The sequence below is a fragment of the Leucopleurus acutus genome (genome assembly GCF_964270905.1).
Source record: "Leucopleurus acutus genome assembly, chromosome: 21".
NCBI lineage: Eukaryota > Metazoa > Chordata > Mammalia > Artiodactyla > Delphinidae > Leucopleurus > Leucopleurus acutus.
This window is the reverse complement of record NC_139163.1, coordinates 19,217,783-19,237,770: the sequence shown is the minus strand read 5'-3', so window position 1 is coordinate 19,237,770 and position 19,988 is coordinate 19,217,783. Positions and strand designations below refer to the sequence as shown.

At 37.7% G+C, this 19,988-nt stretch overlaps 1 protein-coding gene across 3 annotated transcripts in view; it reads right to left on the bottom strand.

Annotated features, from left to right (window-relative positions):
* Positions 1-10,603, bottom strand: part of SGCZ (sarcoglycan zeta) — a gene marked incomplete at both ends in the record, with an annotated part of 909,187 nt that extends 898,584 nt beyond the window's left edge. For all 3 annotated transcript variants that reach the window (XM_082863702.1, XM_082863704.1, XM_082863703.1), the window contains one exon: positions 10,565-10,603. In XM_082863702.1, the coding sequence (XP_082719828.1) occupies positions 10,565-10,603 (39 nt within the window). The remainder of the gene's footprint in view (positions 1-10,564) is intronic.
* Positions 10,604-19,988: the final 9,385 nt, after the last annotated feature.

Sequence of the window (19,988 nt, the reverse complement as noted above, 5' to 3'; positions counted from 1 at the left end):
AAAAAGCGTAAAAGGGGAGAACTCTGGCTCTGTGGTATGATGGACTTGTGGATCAATTAGATGAGTGGGATGAGTCAACGGGATCAGAAGAAAAGGATCCCAAGAGCACCAGTGGGGGTGCTTAAGTGAACGGTGAAACACTAAGCGAACAGAGGAGAAGTTTTGTTAGACTGAGGTGAGTGTGAAATATCCAGAAAGGGATTTCTAGAGTAGATTGTTGAAGACTAGGGAGGAGGAGATGCATATGGTCTTTGGGCCACCAAAGGTGTAAGGTGGATGTGTATTATTGCGTATCATCGCCTTGCAAGTAAAAACAGAAGCTATGAGTAGATAAGACCACTTAGAAAGTATGTATAAAGAGGGACCTGAAAAATACCATGGACAAAATCCCAGGCAATAGGAACTTTGGAGCTTAGGGTAAAAAGTAAAGATTTTGAGAGTGAAAGATCAAATTGGAAGAGTTCATATATTGCATTCCCATTGAAAATATAAAAAAGACAAATTCTTGCTAAGAATTGGGTAATGCATATATCAAAGATCTATAAGAGTCATGTCTACTAACACCATAGTGAATCACAGGTTTTGTAATGTAATAATTTAGACACTGGATTATTTAAACCAAAGAGAAAGAGAGAATTACCAGTTAAGTCAAATGTTTTTGGGGGAGGAGCATCATGTTTATTCTGTTTACTTGGAGTCATTCTGTCTTTTTCAATTAAGCTTTAAACTGCTGATAACTTTCCCAAATTTTAGTTGATGTTTCTTCTTGTCATCTTCATTCATCCATACTCCAATACTATTCATCGTAAAACAAGAAGTGGAAAAAACAAGATCTCAATCTTTGGATTTTTGATCACACTGTGCATGTTGGAATACACTTAACACACAGTTCTACGACTTTGAATGAGCACTGAGTTTAAGGTAAGATGGGTAGGGCATCTCACTAAACATCAGAAAATGAGGCAAAGAAGACAAAAAATTATACACTGAGCATGATCACAGATAATTTTGACAATTATGTAAGTCTATGAAACCAAGTTAAAGTATAGCATTAATTACTTAATCTTTTGAGACAGAATATCATTGCATATAACGTTACATTTTTGGCATTCTTGAATCATATTTTTCCAAAGGTTGCCGAAATTCCCTTCAGGTGTGTATACATGTGAAACAGGTATTGAAAAAAAATGACTAGTTGTCAATGCTAAACGCTTTAAAGTCAGCTGTGTTTTTATTTATTATGTGCAAAGAGCTCCTCTTGAGTTAGGAACTAAGTGAAATAAATATATCTGTGGCAACACAGCAGTATTTCTAAAATGAAATAAGGTTTTGTATAGTAATTGGGCTCAGACGCAAATGAAAGATCCTCACTTGTACTCGCCACCTGCCAAAAATGTGTTTAACTAATCCAGCTGTATATTTCACATACATAATTACTAAATGCTTAGAATGTCTCCCAAGAATGCTTTAATAATGAGGACCTTTATGATTAAGACACAACACTATTCGTGGAACTGCTTGCTCTTTGAACCATGACACAAGGGTGAACTTTAAGAAACTTGATGAGATAAAATACCTCAAAGTCCAGCTGCCTCTGCTGCCTAGAGCAATTCAACTGATTAAAACATTGATTTTTACAAAGCGAATCTGAAAAAGAGTTAAACAATATGCTGATTCAGATGGGCTCATTTATTTTAACTTTTCTTAAAATAATGTCACCACACGAGACAAAAGTCATAAGCATTAGAAAGGCAGAGATTTAGAAATGTAGATGATCATTCTACACAAAGGCCAAATTTGAGAACATTAAGAACTAATAATAATGATTTAAAACAGAATGTCTTAGAACAAGTAGAAGTTTTGATACCATAAGTGCTAAATAGCAGTCTTGGGGTGTACAGTGAGTTTCACTTTGTGGCAAGCAGGTTCACAAGCAATGCAGCTATTATGTGCAATGGAAATCATGCACACAGCGTAACTGGATATACATAGCGTGCATTCAAACTTTTAAAACTTTGGAGCCCCTGACAAATGGAAGTAAATGCTTACAGAGGTATAAGCTGCTCAGAAGAGATGAGAAATACTGAGGTATGTCCACTGAAACATTATGAAAATAACTGAGTCTCTGCAAAAGGTCTTAATAATCTCTAAGTATAAACAAATTTATGGCCACTAATTCTTTATCAAAGTATTTAAGAATAGTGGGAGAAAAACGTATTATGAGGCTAGGAATTAGGTTAAGACACAAGTATACTTGTTAGAGCTGGGTCACAAACTTGCCTCTGAGCTTTTTAGCAACTAAGGCAAAGTAGAAAACACAATCAGTTTTATGATGAAAAAGATTAAGATTGAATACCAACCGGTTACTTAGAAGCGTAACTAATTCTGGTACTCAGACTAGATAGTATTTCTCTCTCATGAGTCTCACATTGAGAGGGATGTGGAAACCCAGAATGTAATTCAGTAAGTCTTAGATAAGCAATTTCTTACTTGGATTAGTTAGCTTCTCCTTCTGACCTGGATTTTAAAAACCCTCAAATACTCTGAGTAGGTAGAAACTTGTGGAATGGCAGTGATAACAGTATTTTCCCATTCATTACATTGATTTATTAAATCATGTTTCACAAAAACAATCTTGCTCATGGCAGCTGAATTGGTTGTTTCTACCCAAGAAAGAATCAAAGGCTCTTTTATCTCAGGTAGATAATATGTTTTTTTCTAGCCATTCTAAACAAAGACAGAAGTCTAAAAACCAATATGAAAAGAAGTAAGATAATGATAATGTGTGGGTTAATATTGAAGCATTACATGCCTCCAGCAAAGAAGATGATGGTAGGCTCTTGCCTCTCTTGGATTTAAGGTTGTATTTCTAATTATTTAGGAGTAACCCAGAATGTTCGTGCTTTACAGCCATTAATAATTCAGCCGAGGCACTGACAAAGCAGGTGTGCTTGTGTCATGCACTAAGATTTTAAGTCAACCTGATCTCCCACACAGAAGCCAAAGCTCAAATCAACTTGGTTGTGTACTCTTCATTATGTCACAACCAGTCACAACTGTGTTCTCTAGAAGGATGCCCAAATCTAGCTCTGACAATGAAAGGGAAGAAATTAGAGAAAATGATGGTTCTTAGGCAGAAAATATGTGTTATCATACAATCATACCATCTAGTTAGACCCTTAAATGTTGAGACTTGCAAAGGCTTTGAAAAGTGTTCTTCAAAAATGGTGTTATTCAATGTTGATCCCCTTAAGAATATAAAAGAAATGTCCCTCCAAAATAATGTTCAGTTATCTGTATATCTTCATTTGTGATTGTTGGTATATTAAGTCTCAAAGATTGCCAGTGAGAACTTTAGTTTTACTATGGATGAAATCATCTGGTATTTATTTCCAGGTTTTGGGGCTATCATAAAAGCTACATACATAATAATAGCGTAAGTATAATCATTTAGGTCTATTGTTTTTTTCAATTTCAAGACTGATACTAAACATACAACAAGCTGAAATGCCAAAGCCATGTTACAGGTTAAATCCAATTCATGGCCCTAACAAAATCAAAATTATTTGCAGTGATTCAAGAGGCAAGAGAATGAGGAAGACTCGTGGAGCTAGACAAAATATAGAGGGTTTATTTTAAAAGATTGGTACAAGGTTATGAAACTGTTCCTCAGTGGCCTAAATTCATGATTTATCTATCACTTTCTCTTAGGTTTTATCCACAACCATCAACCAACAGTAATTTGACCCAAAGTAACTGATTAGGAATGAGAATATTAGTAAAAAAAAAAGAAATAACACTTCTTCTGTAACAAGAATAAATACTCTGAGTATGGCTCAAATACTGTCACTTTTCTTTGAAACAAGAGTATTAGAGAAATTCAGTGAAAAATATCTACCATAAGAAGTTCTACAAACATCCTGGAATTCTAGCCTACATATAAGAGCATAGTATTTGGATATAGAGAGCATAGATTTGAGTTCTTATTCCATTTTTTATTCACCCTGTGATCTTAGGCATTTTACTTGATTTTTCTGAGTCTCCATTTTGGCACCCTTAAATGAGAATATAATATTCAACAGACAAATTTACTATGATGTTCAAATGAGGCTATATTTGGGGAATAAAAAGAGCCATATTAACTTTATTTATCAATTTGAAAATGATTTTCTCCCAGGAGGGCACCAAAATGTCATTCTCAAAAAAGTATTCAGAGCCCTAGACTCTCAGACTTGGAAGATAGAGATCAACTGGTCCTGAGGTTTTTACTTTGCGTTCCTCAGTCTTACAGTTCTAGGCAATGTCCTGGGGTCAAGTGCAGGGGCAAAGGGGAAGTGGGTTAGACAGAGCCCCCAACCTCTCCTGCCCCCACCAGAACTGCTCCCCTTTTATTGGTATTAGATATTGCACTTGTTTAGAAAATTCTGTTTGAACAGGTTCTTTAGCTGTGGCTAAAAATGATTACAACAAAACCCAGGAACCAAATCCAATTCCTACCTTGCAATACCACCATCACCTGAGAAACCTATGATACACCCAAGGGGCCACCTCTGGTTGATGGCAAAGCCAGCGTTTAAACAAGGTCTTCTAAGTACTCCTTCAGCAAGATCTGTGCCCTTCCCACCATACCAATCAATCCCCTTAAAGGTTACAAGCTGTTAGATTTGGAGTGAGAGATTTAGTACGTTGGGGTGTTTCTGACTTCCAAATGCCACTGAACTCCATTTTGGTGTGGGGTGATTGTTTCAATTAATATCTAAGGCTGAAGCTTCAGCTCCTGTTTCACTGATGGGCATTGCCATGGCAATTAAAGCTCTTCTGGCTACATAATGAAATCCTTTTTTTAAAAAAGATTTCTGATCTCAACTTGGCATAGACCACTCTAGATAACCTATTTAATTCCAACAAAGCAGTATAAATGTTCTAAGATCGGATAAGGGCTTACAGCCTTCTTCAGTCAATCTACAAAAATATAATTTAGGAGTATCAAAAAAACTCTCAAGACACTAGCACAGTTTTTAATTTTTAGGATGGGAGTCTCTGTAATTCTCTTGGAGGGATGGTAATCCTTAAGTTTGTTCATTCTGTGGTTGGCCTAGAAGTCTCTAAAAAGTTTCACTGAGGATATAAGATTACCTCATGCTTCTAAACATTTGCCAAGAAAAAGAAGAGACTTAGAGTAAAATAAAAACTTAGATGTTAGTATGTTAAAATCTGTACTTGTATAAAATGAGGTAGCTCACTTTTAGTCACATAGAGATTTAGAAGCTAAGAATTTTGTCACAAATCAAGCACAATTCTAAACAATTAAAAACTTGTATTTTGACACAAAACATTTATTCATTTATACAGTTACCTATTTAAATGCATATACTCAAACACTTCACAGAGATTTGAACAAAAGTACATGGTCATTTTCCTTAAGAACTTAAAGTTGTAAGCTCTGCTAAATCGTATTTTAGCTGAAATTCCAATACAGTACAAGAAACACCTCACTAAATATTATATAAAAGGCAAGACCCCAAAGACGCATGCTGATTTATTGTCTTACAGCATGAAGCCATCTTGTGTAGCTATGATTTTGAGTTCATAAATCCTAAAATATTCTTTTTTACTGGGCCTTCAAAATTTGATGTATTTTCAGTTGGTAAAGTCTGGAGATCAGCAAAACTATAATAGCCAGTACAGAGATTGGAATATACACTTGGTGATGACAGTGGCCCACTGAATATGTCTAAAATTATCATTTGCACAACTTCCCTCAAAGGTATTTTTCTTAATTCTCTTTCCACTTATATTAAAAACATTCCCTCATCCCTCCTAGTCATATAAAAGAATGAATGTTTCCCTAGGGCTACTTGAAGTTTACTTTAACTTCAGTGAAACAAGTCTACACTCTGCATACAAAGAAATCAAGGTTAACTGTTTCTCCATCTTTGTGACTGGTCCCTGTTATCAAAAGAGAACTGGAACTTGACCTGGATGGACAAAAGTTATAATTCATTTAGATGTGAAAGAGGTCAAATAATTCAGTACTCACAATTATGTTTCCTTATTCTAAGCCAAGAAATGAATATATAAGGCAGGTTGCTAAAATTATGATGTTTGTTGGAGAGTACTATTTTTCACTATGGAATGACTAACAAAAAAATACCACCTACTTACACGCATCACAAAGCCTCCTACACTGCAGTAAGCCGACTTTCCTGGGCTGAGTGGTTTATTGATGAAGCAAAAAAAAAAAACAAACATTTTTAGAATTCTTCTAAGTGCCAACTCTCTTACTTGATTGAAATTGTAGAAGAATGTACTATGAGACTTGGTTTTAGACCTCAGCATTTTTCAATCAACCACTTGTTTAAAGGCCTATGCATTCTTTAGCTAGATTATCATTTCTCACCCGTGTACTTTCTTAATGACCCAGTTGTATTATTCAGGGAAGCTTTTACCTTGCAAGTTTCAAGCTCTTGGTAAATGGAATTTTATTTAAATGAAAGAGATGAAATTAAACAACAGTGACTGAACTATATTTAATTAACTCAAACAAGTACAATTATATTTATTGAAAAGTTGTCTCATGCACCTCAGGATTAACTATATAGTTTATAACTATATAGTTTATAATTTTGTACCTTAATTGATAATTAAGAAAATATTCCAGAAGCATACTGTTTATGTTCTACACGTAATGGAAAAATTCCATTTTAAGTTTTAACTTCTAGCTAATCATCCCATTTCCTTTAGTGGGAACAGTCCTGACAAATAAATAAATAACAGCTGGTATAACACTGCAAAAATTGCACTATACTCCTGATGTGTTTTATGTTTTTGATCTCAAAGCAAATTACAGTTATCCACAAATAAACACTTAGCATCTGAAAGCATAATTTCTTGATTGCTAAATACAAGTGAATTAAAACATATTTCAAAAGCTAAGTAAAAGAATCGCCAAAGACATATGTGTTACTTAAACATACCATTTACTCAGCCTAATATCTCTTACAAATAAACACTACAAAAAGCAAATGTGTAAGTGCCAGCTCTACAAATTAGTGGCATTCTGTGTTCCAGTGCCTAAGATATGTAGTTTAAAAGAGGGCAACCCCGGAGCTAAAATAAAAGCTAAAGTTATTCTTTTAAATATCAACTACTAAGAGTACTCTGTAACTCAGAGATATTCCAGGACAGAGGGTACTTTCCTTAATATCAATATTCATTAGCACTCACATTTCCAAAGCAGTCACCCATATGCTGAGTTGTTTGATGTTGTTTCTTCTTGAAAACAAACACCAGGGCAAAATCCAGAGTAAAGTTATACATTTATTGGAGAAAGAAACAGACAGAGATCAAAGGGAAAAGAAAGACCAGAATTCTTTGAATGAGAACTCTCTCCCTTCGCCACTGATCTGTTTCATCAGGCACGTGTGTGCAGAAGAGAAGATGAAACATGCTTGTCTTCATTTGCAAGTTTTATACAAATAAGTATATGTTAGTTTCCCACCAGTAAATCTTTTAATATGCAGATTAAATTTAGTTTTATGATAATGACAGCAACAGCTTAACACTTAATTATTGAAGCTTACCTTCAGTTTAAAAACTTGCAAAAGGTAATACTATTTACTAAACAGCAGTTTTAAAAATCCATATGCAGCATAGCAAAAAAATATATATACTCTGTTAAAAATCTCATAAAGAGAAAATAGTCTGCCACATAGATGAAGAATTAGCAGAATCTTCCTTTAATGACCTAAAACTAAGCTAAATGGAATTCTTATAGTATTATGTACATTTATCTATCCATCAAATCCCAGTGAACACCGTTTTCCTTTTCATGTATTTAAAGCATCTCAGAAACTGAAGTACTTATGCAAATCTGTCTCAAAGTGAGCATCCTTGGAGCATCCTTGGATCACAGGAAGAAAAGCCAAAAAGCAAATAATGTCAAAAATAAGTATCCCCAGCTTTTTTCTCCCCTCTCTCCACATGAGGGACTCTTCAGCAAGAAGCCACCAGAAAATAACTTCAACTGGGATGGTCTAGAAAAACCAAGTCAGTGGATTCTGCTGATAAGAGGAAATCCAGACAAGTTTTTCCACATGTAGTGCACCCATCTCTGCAAAGTGTATATATTCCAGAGTGTAAGTGTTTTAAAGCCTCCTTGTTCCAGGAGTGTAGTCAAAAACATGACAACACCAATTTTATTTCTCAAACTGGAGGATGTCAATGTTTTCTAGTAAGGTTTGACTACCTTTCCTCTCTTGCCAGGTTTGACTTTCCACAGCATCATGGCCCTCACATAATTTTTCAGCACCCTCAACAAATCTTTGCCTCTGACATTCCTTCATTTCTTCCCCGTAGGTCATTGCCCAAATGTTCCCTTACACACAAGCTCTTCCAGTTTCTACTGAGTCTAGCACATTCTGGCTGTGAGAAGCCCTGAGTGAATGTAAGCTGGGATCTTCTACTAAACTGACAGAAGTTTCCACCGTGGGTTTGCTCTTTCACTGATTTAAAAAATTTAGTGATGCCAGGCTTCAGAGGGGGATAAGCTGGTAGGAAACTAATGGAATATCAGGGAAAGTGATCACCCCAAATCGTTTTTCCCTTCCATTTCCCATGAGCAAAAGCTTGTCTCTGTACCATATTCTATTTTTTAACAAAAAAAAATAATCTGGATACTCTGCTTCTGCACGAAATGTACATCACAAATGTTGTTCATGTACCTCGCTCCCAAGAGACTGGGATGCTTGGGAAAAGGCAGCAAGAGATCCTTTCAAACACAAAGGCATTGCGTCCTACCTTAGTATACGGGTAATAGGAGACCTCTTTTCCAGGCCAAGGTCTACGGATGGTGACCTTGGCCGTAACACAGAAACTTATTGTTCCCCAACTTTAACTAGGGCAACAAATATGTCTCCTCCCTATTTGCTTTTTCCAACAAACCCCAAGTCTTAAATGAAGGGGTGTCTTAGTTCTTCTGATTATCTTCCTCCACCCCACCTTCAACTACCATGGGTGGCAGGGCCAATTCTCTCTCTGTGCCTCCTTTCCCTAATATGCAATTTAGAGCACCAGGAGATTTGGGGTGCACGTTCCAGGAGAACCGGGCTCCTGGGTGGGCAGGCTCATGCGCTGTGGCCGGGCAGAGAGCAGGCTGCAGACGAGAGGCTTTTGCCCTCTACAGGGGAATTCTCCAGCTCTTTCCTCTTACTGGGCAAACCCATTTTCCTGACATTTCTGGGAAAACCTCTGCTAGCGAAGTTTCCCCAGTTGGTGAGGATGCGTCTGAAAGTCCTCACCTGAACACAGAGTCCATCTGAACTGATCTCTAGTGTCAAATAATCCCCTGAAGCAATGGAGTAGAGGGTAGAAAATGCCTGCGGGTAAAGAAGAGGGAAGAATAAAAAGAAAGGATGCTCCCAAGCTCTGCCCCCTTTCCTGTTTTCTCATTTACAGTGAGCGGGACATTTAAATGATTTTGTGGTTTGCTGATTTTTTTTTTAAAAAATTTTAATGGGCACTGCAGCGGTGCTCATCGCTTTCTTAAAGCCGTGCCCACAGACAGAGGGGTATACTGTCAGCCTGAACGCGCCTGCCAGCCAACCCCTCTCTGTGGAGCCGGGGACCCGGGAGGGAGAGGGTGCCTTGAGAGGACCCAGCGGAGCGGTGGGGGCAGAGTGGGTTCCGCGCGGGTCAGGACAGCTCTTTCTCCGACAGTGGGAAGGATGCACAGAATCTCCCTGGGTACCGCTTCCCGCCCCACTCCTTTCAGCCCAGATCCACTCCCGCCTCCCCGGCCCCTCCCCACTCCCCCAGGCCCGCTCTGCGCTGGGTGCTCAGGGCAGGCACGTTCGCTGTGCTCGCGTCCTCCGGGCCAGCGGGGGAACCTCTCCAGTCCCTTCGATTGCAGCGGGTCCCCCCACTGCACACGAGTTCGCGCCCAGGGCCATGCAACTGTGGCTGAGACCGTGTCAGTGCTCGCGGGAGAAAGGGGTCTCATGAAGAGCCGGAATGATAACGAGCCGTCGCTGCCGACGCCTCTGTACTGAGAATTTCTGAGCGGAAAGAGGCTGTCCCCGTGTCGGGCCAGGGGACAAGCAGCTCGGAGCGGGAAGAGGAGGCAAAGTGGCCGCGCAGCTCGGGCAACTTTGCTGGGCAACCAGGCGACAGCGGGCAGGGACTGTGCCGCCCGCCGCCTCCGTTTCCCGGGCGAGGTTAACGGGCACGCGGCGCCGGGTCTGGTACCCAAAGTGCTGCTGTAACTGACGAGGGGAGGACAGGATGGCTGTGGCCGGGAGGAGCAGGAGCAGGCGTGGGGGGGGGGGGGGGGAACCGGCCCGAGAGTGCACGCCGAACTCCAGAAAGCCGCCCTCCATGCTCGTCCTCGGCCCTAGGAGGGGCGCCCGGGTACACTTCACCCCAAATGCCCACTCGCCGTCCCACGGGGCCACTAACTATTCCAGCAGCGCAAGGAAGAGGCAGAGAAAAAAAGACAGACAGGAGAGCAAGAGAGCAGGCGAGGGCCAGGAAGGAAGGAACGACGCCAGCCCCGAACATCACGTACCTTGAGTTCCTCAATGTCCAGGTTTGTTGATCTGTCCATGAAGCGAAACTAAAGGAAGTGAAGAGGAACCGGGCAAGTTGTACCAAAAAACAATCAGTCTTTTAGTTTCCAGCCTAAACTCAGCTTTATCCTCCTCCAAGCCCTGGCAGCATCTCTCAGTCTCATTCTCCGTGATCACGCCGCCTCCGCCGGTTAAAAATAATAAAAATAAATAAATAATAATTATAATTCACTTTGTTTTACTTCCTCAAAGATTTAGTGACAGGTGATCTTTACCGCGGTGCAACACAGCTCAGTGGAATCAAGCGGGGGGCGCGAAGGGGGGCGGGGGAAAATCCACTCTAAGATTTTTTCTTCTTCTGCAATAAGCTTAGAAACCAGCGAATTGCTGCATCCCGAGAAAAAAAGCTGCTTCCCTGGACAGCATCATGCGGCAAATTTCAAGCAAATGTGTTCAAACTGAACAGAAGAGTATATGATAAAAGCCTTCCTCGGTCAGGCTTACTCTGGTAGCTAATTTAGCACACTGTGAGTCCCAAGCTTCAGCAATGATCAATTTCCGTGGCAGGATAACCAAATCCCCGAAGTCCTGCATAGACTTAAAAAATGTCTTGCAGCTACGAGGTATTCTCTCAGTGGGGAAAACAAGATGATCAAGTCTGAAGGGAACGTTCTCCTTTGAAGGTTATGCTAAAAGAGTTGAGAGAATAGGAGGTGGCTCCTACAGAGGAGAAAAAAGAGAGAGAGAGAGAGAGAGAAAAGCCAGAGAGGAAGAGAAAAATTTTCCTCCTGCTTCGCTGTTTTACTGGACTTCACCACCAGGGGACTGACTTCACTTCTCTCTTCCCACAGCCAGCACTAAGGGGATTTCTCTCATCTGTCAAAAAGCAACAACTCCTCTCCAGACAAATACTATGCTGCTGGGTCTTAAAGACTGTCCTCTGCCCAGAATCCACTAGGTGACGAGCCTTTTAATTCATCTCGCATGTTGCCTCATCTTGTTCCCATAGATCTGGGAGAAACACGCATGAGTGCATCATACACGTCTTTGCTTTACATCACTGCAGCTTTCAGTGTCAGCGACTCTTTTTTTTAAACTTAAGACTTTGAAAGAAAGTGACAAACAGAGGAAATGTCCTGTGCTGATGCTTAGGAGAAAGCAATCTTTTATCAGAAAAATTATTTTTTAAATAGATCCTGACAGGTGAGTATGCTTAACTTGTAGGGTGTAGATGTGGGGAAAGGTCTCATTTTCTTCACTTGAAGGTCTTAGTGTAAAAAAAGCTTGACTTTTTAAAAATATTTTTCATTGAAGTATAGTTGTACAATATTATGTGTTATAGGTGTATAATAGAGTGATTCATAATTTTTAAAGGTTATATTCCACTTACAGTTATTATAAGATATCAGCTATATTCCCTGTGTTGTACAATATATCCTTGTAGCTTATTTAATACATAATATTTTGTACCTCTTAAGTCCCCTACCCCTATATTGCCCCTCCCCCCTTCCTTTTCCTCACTGTGTAAACCACTGGAACAGATAAATGTGTGTTCTCTATATCTGTGAGTCTGTTTCTTTTACGTCACAGTCACTAGTTTGTTGTTCTTTTTAGATTCCACATATAATTGGTTATGATACAGTATTTGTCTTTCTCTGACTTATTTCACTTATGAAAGCTGGAATTTGAAGGGATTTAAACAGTCTCCTCTTATTTTATTATGTCACATAAACTGGTGAGACTTAAAAATGTTTTCAGATTCAGAAAATAACTGAATAAATAATTACTTGTGTTTCTAAAAAGAATTTTTTTTGTTTTGGATTTACATGGGCACTCGATGTGTCTAGGCTCCTGTCTCCCGGCCAGCCTGTCTGACTTTATTTTCGTCCTCTTCCCTCACTCTGCTCCAGCCCTGGTCTACCCCGCCCACCTGCCGTTTCTTCTGCCACTGACTCTTTAACACCAGCTCTTGTCCCTCAGTCAGGACCACTGCTCTCTCTCCCTCTGCTCTTTGCATGTTTAACCCTCATGCTTCATGAAACTAAAGCCATCTCTTCAGAGAGGATTTTCCTCAGGTGGATCCCTCAGACCTTCCCCTCCTCTGTCATCTCTTTGTGGCAGTTACTTGCTTTCCCATTATTCCATGTGCGCATTTGTTATCTTTTTGTCTGTCTCCTCTAGCAGACTGACTATAAGCTCTGGAGGGCAAATTCTATACCTTTCTTATTCGCCAATATATCCCAAGAATTCGGCACAATATAAGTCCACAAATATGTCTGGAACAGATAAATCTTTTACAGTTATTTCATTACTGTGGAAAAACCTCCATGACTCCCTCACTCCTCAACAGGCAAAGACCACTTCTTCCCCTCCCAGTCTGTAGCTCAGCTTTATAATCAAGCATGCAGAGTTCTTTAGTTTTCACCTAGTCTATTCCTTAAACTTATCAAAGCTAGCTTTCCTTCAAATTTTGACTTGTGCCTACAGCTTTCAAGGCTAACATCAAGTAGCCAACAGTCCATAATTAGTGGAGCTGAATTTCAAGTTCTCAAAATAAATTTTAAATGTTCACTTTGTATAATTATTTTACATAATACATGATGAAAAATAATAAGGCTGCAGGTGGAGAATAAATGAACTTATGTAAAATGTATGTCTAAAAAAGATCTTCTCTAGCAATGATCAATAACGCAACATTAATAAACATCATTACATATGTTTTTTAAAAGTCAAGTTTTTTCCATATAAAGTAATTTTACATTCCCTATCAACTTGTTATTGCTTAACTTTAGAAAATTGAATATAATCAGCACATTTATTTTGAGCACATTAACAAAGTGATACTATCTCTGAGATAACTTTAAAATGTGCAATTGTGAAAACACAGTTCAAGAAAGATATCTGCAAAAATAAACATTAATGTCTGAACACTATTCAGAAAGGGGAGACTCCAGAAAGTTTCTTAGTAAGGCATAAAATTATAGTTGGAAGAAGTGATATTGTACTAAATAATAAAGGATAAGCTTAACCATATTTTTTAAAGTTGTATATAGTCATATATAACGACTTTAATAATTTTTTTTTTTTTTTTTTTTTTTTTTTGCGGTACGCGGGCCTCTCACTGTTGTGGCCTCTCCTGTTGCGCAGTACAGGCTCTGGACGCGGAGGCTCAGAGGCCATGCCTCACGGGCCCAGCCGCTCCACGGCATGTGGGATCTTCCCAGACCAGGGCACGAATCCATGTCTCCCGCATCGGCAGGCGGACTCTCAACCACTGTGCCACCAGGGAAGCCCTAATAAATCTTTAGTAATATGAAACTATATCCAACATTTGATGTTGACCAGACTGACATTATATGAGCTACAGAAACTATAAGTGATTTCCGAAATCACTTCCAAATTTGAGTCTAATTAAATGTCTACAAAGCAAGAGACTTCAAGTCTTTTACTATTTAATGAATTCCCATGCAAATTCATTAAGCTAAATATTCCTAAAATTAAAAAATGAAATTGATCACAAAATATGGTTTTCTGAAACATATTTATATAACCTTTCAAAGCAATCAGGACCCGATTCCACTTCAACTGGCATGTGATTAAGGGAGACAATGTAAGAAAATGAAATAACTTTAAATAAATTTGAAATAAGGCAATGGAAAGATGGAGAAGCGAACTGAGTTAAAGAATATTATCTAGATGTCCTGAAATCACAATATTAAGATGAAGAACAGCTACCCATGGCTGCTCCAGGAGATCAAGTTGGCACATGGCAGGGTATGTGGAAGAAGCAAGATTCAATTTTAGCAAAGATGTATAATTCACAGGCAAACTGCAAATAGCAATTACAACCCCCAAGCAGGGGGAAGGCAGTTTGGAAACACCTGCAGGTCATGAGATGTTACATTTCAGGATCACTCATCCGTGGACACATTCATCAATGTCCCCTTCTACCATAAGGTATCAAAGGAAATGTACACAAGTCATTAGGAGCTTCTTTATTTTAACTAATTTACACAAGTGGGAAACAGAAAGATTCCTTTTTTCTAATAGACAATATAATTTTTATTCATCGTATATGCCTGAAAAACCCTTCTACAATTTTCAATTTTATAGGCCTTTATATTCCCCTCTCCCAAATCTCGAGCCAAATTTAAAATTTTAATGCTTTATATTTTGTGTATCTTAGTGTACTACATAGTAAGATCATATTTTATTTCCATTTTCTGTAATTATTAAAGGGATAAGTAATGTGTTATGATTCATTAAAAGAGAGTAATAACTTATTTACATAGTTGCCCCAGTTAGCGTCTAGTGATTAGCATTTGTATTCATATGATCTAGACACTTGTCACAGAAAAGGTTTATTTCTCAAAAATGTTACTCTTCACTCCATGATGTTTTAAAAATATGCACTAGAAAATTCAGAAAATATAAAATACTTGGTTGTTTTTATTTTTATATAAGAAATGGAACTGTTCTTATGTGAATAGATGAGGAATAATAAATTAAACGAGCTATTCGCATTTAATAGTGTGATGTAGTGGAAAGGATATCCTTTGGCTCTTCCCACAAATGATAACCTTTATTATAACAGAGATGTATATTTTTTATTAAAAAAAAATCAATGTTGAAATTATGTTACAATAATTTCTGCTCAACTTCAACCTAGGTCATGTTCCTACTCAAAATTTTCTTCAAGGAAAAAAAAGGAAAAGAAAAATAGGATTAGCTCAGACAACAAGAGAAAGCAAAGGATAAAGAGAATAAGAGGACACAGACACGCCTGTTTATGGCTTTTGGTCATAAACAAGAAGCCAGAATATAGAATCAAAGCTACTAAAAAATCGAAACTGGGAACACATCTCCCATTCCGTTTAGATTTAATGGCGAAAACTACAGGCAACTGCATATATTTAGTTAAAATTATACTTAATTATTTAGCCACATATGATTTTAAAAGTACCTCAGTCATGAGAATACACATGCTTTGTATAGCATAGATTAGTTTATCAAAGACAATGGAGAATTTTCTTTGCAGAATTTAGAGATTTGTGATTAATGCTAACAGTTTTAAAAGCATCCCCCAAACCATTATTTATTGCAGCTCAGAGTCATGAACATTGGTAATTATAGTTGGAAATTTTAAAAACAACCCACATCAGTGTTAAACTTCGTATGGCATATAAGAATTAGAAACATAACAAATCTACCGAAAAAAAAAAGCCTGATCAAAACTTGAATTAAAGTTCACAACAAATGCATAGCAGTTAACACTATAATACAGTAATAATTAAAACAAAAGAGAAACATGCCAGCACCAAAGAATATCATATTACTATTATATAAACACAAATAAATGGGGAAGAACGATGTCGATCTCTTCAACCCAAAGGCACTGTTGATCCTCAGTGCACTTTCCCATCAGAAATGATTATCAGTTTACATAGAAGCTTTAAAAGGTCAGAGACAGTGAACCCTAAAATTATAACCACACACCAAATAAAATACAACTGCAGAATCTGTTAAATTGCAACCTTCACCCTCAGACCCAAAATCTTTTACTATTAGGAAAAAAAGGAAAGCCTTTGGCTTTCATTATGTATATTGACTGTATAAGTTAGTTCATTTAATTTCAAGAGCTCAATTCTTTAGCAAAACTAATCTCTATAAACAGGCTTAATATTAATTTTTTAAAGTAACCCTTTGGACGGAAAGTGACTTTTCTGAAAATATTTTTTATTCCGGCAGAAGAACCTGAGACTCTTAGGCCATCGCCATATACACAGTGATAAACCAATATAATACCTACAATAAAATCTTTATGACCTGTCAGTCTTTCGATGTGTTCTACTGGCATCACTCTAACAAGAAATGGAGACATATGAGGGACAGGGCCATGGATTTGGTGAGAGATTGAGTAAAACAGTAATTGATTCTAAAAAAATGATCTGAATAGCCAAGAGGAACTGAAAGTAGCATCGGCCTTGGACGGAGTAATTTCGGAGCAGAAAAAAAAAAAATACTAAGGAATCTGGTAGAAAATACTTAGGGTGATTAAATTCTAAAACAAGTCCCTTACTTTCAATTAACTTCTAGTTTGGAATTTTTCCTATTCTGAGAATAACAAAGAATAATACCATAAAATAGAACATTATTGGTTTTTCTGTTGTTTGTTGGCATACAATTGTTCTTTGAAACTTGTTTTTAGGAAATTAGTTAATGTGAAATTTCTTCTCTTTTTATTCCCATGCCTGCACTAAACAAAATAAAATAAAGATTAAATGAATGGAATTATATTTAATAAGTTAATCTCTTATGATATGTACCTTAAGGAATTACGTAGCTATAAAGTTGATTTCTAAACAATATGGTATCCCTAAATAATAAGATTTTGATTGAGTTTTTTTTTCAATTCTTTCTTACTTTTGCAGAAGGGGTAGGGTCCAAAGACTTTCCAAAGTTGAATTTTACTAGTATCTTTTGGCAATCAGTTTCCTATTACCATCAATATGTAGTGTTGTCATGGATCTTTAAAATTTTGACAATTTTCTCCAAGGAGAATTTTGGTCTTTTGATCATTGTTAACATTCTTATTGTATATGAAATACTTTAAAGTTCTCCAAGAACACAGAATGAAAACATTAAAAATTAATAAGTACAATTCTGTAGTGTTTAAAACTGTCGTTAACTTGCTTAAAATAAAAAAATAAAGCAGGAAGGCAAAGTGGAGGCTTATGCAGCCGTGAGTTAGCTGGAATCATCTATCTTGGATGATAAACTATGCTTACATCGAGTGGTCCCCAAACTGCTTAATCAGCCATAGCAACATTGAAGCCCATGCAGCATGATACCGCCTGGGTTCTTTTCATAGTCTACCCATTTATGACTGTTGAGAGGACCCAGTTAGGGAGCACGTATTTGAGTTTTTTAAAAGCTTAGTTATGCGTGACAATTTCGTTACATAAACTGATGTACTCTTGATATTGAACTGAGAGTAGTTCTCCATAAGCCGCAGCCTGACTAATGCCATATGTCATCATGACAAGAGGTTTTCTAAAGAGCCCAGGAATATCTATCTTTGCCCTAATTGCAAATAAAATTTCATATGCTTGGCAATGACTTTTAGACAAGAAGGTTCCTTCCCAAACGCGGGGTCCTTAGCTTTTTCCTTAAACTTCCTGCTCTGAATGCAGTCACCTTCCTCTTTGAATACTTCAAGATTTGGCTTGTTTTCCTGATGCTCCTCAGAATGTATTCATAATAAAGATTGCAAACATCCTTATTTTTCAAAGTTGATGCATTTGGAAATGTATGTTTGAAAGGGCAAAATTCCCTAAAAACATAACTGGGCATGTTAATTTCTTCCATCTAGAGAATAAAGACAATTTTTATCTGTGATTATTTTTGTTTTGATTTGTAAAGTACATATGGATAAAATGCATGTTGACTAGAGGTCTGAACATTAAAGACAGAATGAAACACCCTTCTAGATTTTTCTTTCAATAATCCATTTTAGAAGCAGTCTCCGTCTAAGGTAAATTGTAGCTCATGTTATAATCACTTTCATAATTCTTTGTTACTGTATTGTTCTTAATCATATGGTAAAGTTGTAAACCTATTTTTCTACCTGTTTTTCTGACCTGGAAGCAAAATACAAATTTTCTATATCTTCATTAAAAACTAATTTCACAAAAATACATTTTCTAAATATATTTTATAAGTTGTTTTGTCTGCACACCCTAGGAGTTTATTCTGCATTTATCATTCTTCTTGTCCACATCTGATAAGGGTGCTGAGGAGTAAGCTCTCCTTAAAGGCTGGGACACTTTTGCAAGCCACTTCCTGCTGGAGATAATTTGGGAGCTGTATGCATTTTCTAGAGCTACCATAACAAGATATCACCCACTGGTAGCTAAATAAATGTATTTTCTCACAGTTCTGGAGGCTAGACGTTTGAGATCAAGGTGTCAGATCAAGGTGTCAGCATTTTGGTTTCTTCTGAGAGATGTGAGGGAAAGATCTGCTCCAGACATCTCTCCTTGACCTGCAGTGGGCTGCCTGCCCACTGTGTCTTCATATGTATGTGTGTATCCTTATGTCTCTTTGTGTGTCCCAATTTCTTATCATTATAAGGTCTCGGTCAGATTGGGCTAGGGTCCACCAAATGGCCTCATCTTAACCTAATCACCTCTTTAAGGGTTCTATCTCCAAATACAATCACATGTTGAGGTACTGGGGGCTAGAGTTTCAACATGTGAATCTTGGAGGGGACACAATTCAACATGTAACAAAATCTCAGTTGTTTTGCAGTTGGAACATCCAATATTAAAGGTTGTTTCTTTGGCAGTGAAATTCCCTCAAATTATTAGTAGGCTTACAATCTATTTCCTTCCGTTTAATTTCATGTGTCAGTGACCACATCCAAATTTCTTTCCAAGATAAAACTCTCAGATGTGCATTACATCTTTGCTTCCTTCTTAGTGTCCCCTTTGTTAAACTAATGGGTGACTTACATGATGACATAGGGACAGTAGACTTGGCCGGAAGACCACCCTTAATCTGAGTTTTGCCACAAATCTGTTCAAGTTTATTAAGCTGAAAAATTTTGCTGACCCTTTGCCACACAAAGCTTCTTCAAATTTTTATCTCTTACTTTGTGGGGCCTCAGAGCAGTTGATATTTCTATCTTTTTGGTGCCTTAAATTTCTAGACTGTCTCTATTCCTTACATCTCTTCCTTACAATACTTTGCCAAAGGCAGCTAATTTTAGTGAATGCACACTACAAACATTTTTCCAACTTTTTCCTCTTGAGCTGAAAGCTCAGTAGATCTGCCTTCCAGACTATCACTGGCAACAGTCTTACCAGATTTTTACCTGCTATAACAGGGCTCTCCAGGCTTTAAGTGTCTGATATCTGATCCCTTGTCATGGATAAGCCAATACCACATTTTAGGTGTTTCTGGCTAGGAGTTAAGGAAAAGGGATGGGCATTGGGGAGACTCCTGGGAATAAGCCAGGAAATGGTGTACACCACTTCTGTTCACACTGCATTGACCAGAATGTGGTCCCATAGCCCTGCCTAACTGCGGAGGAGCCTGGGAAGTGCAGTATTGCTATGTGGCTGGAAAGGAGCTGTGTGAGCGCTGGCATTCTCTAACACAAGACTCTAGGGAATATTTTACACACTTGTTGGTTGTAACCAAAAAAAAAATACAGAATAACACACAATTACATTAACACTGAAATTAATGTATACATACATGCATTCAGAGTCTAGTTCCATAGACTTAAGTGCAAAAATGTAAAACTGAATAAGATATTAATATGGTTAATATTGTTTAATTACATAAATATATGTTGTTAAACTATAAAGAAATTCATAGGTTTGGGAGGTCAATGCAGGTGGCATATTTATTCGCGCC